At 43.5% G+C, this 1165-nt stretch overlaps 1 protein-coding gene across 1 annotated transcript in view; it reads right to left on the reverse strand.

The window, feature by feature from the left end:
- LOC113214661 (uncharacterized) overlaps positions 1–1165 on the reverse strand; it is a gene marked incomplete in the record, with an annotated part of 64647 nt that overhangs the window by 27752 nt on the left and 35730 nt on the right. Inside the window, 1 exon segment of the mRNA XM_052272724.1 lies at positions 115–295. Within this exon segment, the coding sequence (XP_052128684.1) occupies positions 115–295 (181 nt within the window).

A 1165-nucleotide genomic window follows, 5' to 3' on the forward strand; every position in this document is an offset into this window, starting at 1 on the left:
AGTAAATAAAAAAAATCCAATACTTTTTTACTGAACAAATAATAAGAAAAACAGAAGGACATGTACTAGTATTCGACCGTTTGACGCTGATAAGGCAACAAAGGTTCAACTTGCCTATTTTGATGTCGAGGGAGTCAAGTGTCGGGCGCATGTATGCAGCTCTTGTGGTGGTCATGGCTAGGACATCAGCGCCCTTCATTAGCTCTGTCCGAGTGCGAGTTCTTGCGACGTTGTACCTTTGCTGCAGAGGGCCGTAGTCAGCGCGGTCATGCTTGTCGCTGTAGCCGTGAATGAGCTGTGAAACAAAAAAAAACGAAAATTACTTTGGCAAACTATGCTTTATCCGATCTAGTACGGAGCGTGCATTACAGCAATTTACAAGTTCATCGAAACGTTCAGTTACGTCGCATTGGTAGCTCTCAAAGTGTTAGAATGCCACAACTCTGAACATACACGCTTACACTGATAAGCTTACAGCTTACCCAGACAAATAAATCCGGGCACGTACCAGGCAGGTTCCGTGCAACCCCCGGGCAGTCTCCAAGCAACATCCCACACTGGGGCGAAAACGAAAATTTAGGGTCATAAAGGCGATTTCTTCAGAATGAGTTTAGAGTTCAGCCAACTGTGCCATTTTGTTCAGAAAGGACCAAAGCTCAATCTCCTGTACTTGTTAGCCACATTTAGCGCCGCCTTCTATGCAGAAACAGGCCTCAAAGTCAGTAAAATTCATGTACTTTTGCTCAAATTGTGTCGGGGGTCCAAATAATCCAGAATTAACGCTAATTTCGAAAAGATAATGTATTTGAACCACATATCGTTGGAAAGAGGAAGGTCCAAGAAGTCTAAAGACTATCTCGTTTTTGGTCTATTTTCATTTAATATTTAAATCCTGTTAAATTTCGATAAAAATTTGCGTTTTTGCTGTTTTTAGCCCGCCCTTCTGCTTTTAAAAAAGCATTAAAGCGGGCTTATGCAACCGCTCTCGTGTCTGTCTGTCTGTCCGTCCGTCGTCCGTGTAAGAGGAAGGAGATGAGCTAGAGGTCTACAAATTTCAGGGTATCTTAGGGGTCACTTCTGGACAACGAATCGCTTGGTGCAAATCCTGGCAACCAACCCTAAGGGGGTGAAAGGGGGTAACAAAGAAATAGGGGTTGGTCCAAAA

The sequence above is a fragment of the Frankliniella occidentalis genome, unplaced genomic scaffold, assembly GCF_000697945.3.
Source record: "Frankliniella occidentalis isolate FOCC.00 unplaced genomic scaffold, Focc_3.1 Scaffold221, whole genome shotgun sequence".
Lineage (NCBI taxonomy): Eukaryota > Metazoa > Arthropoda > Insecta > Thysanoptera > Thripidae > Frankliniella > Frankliniella occidentalis.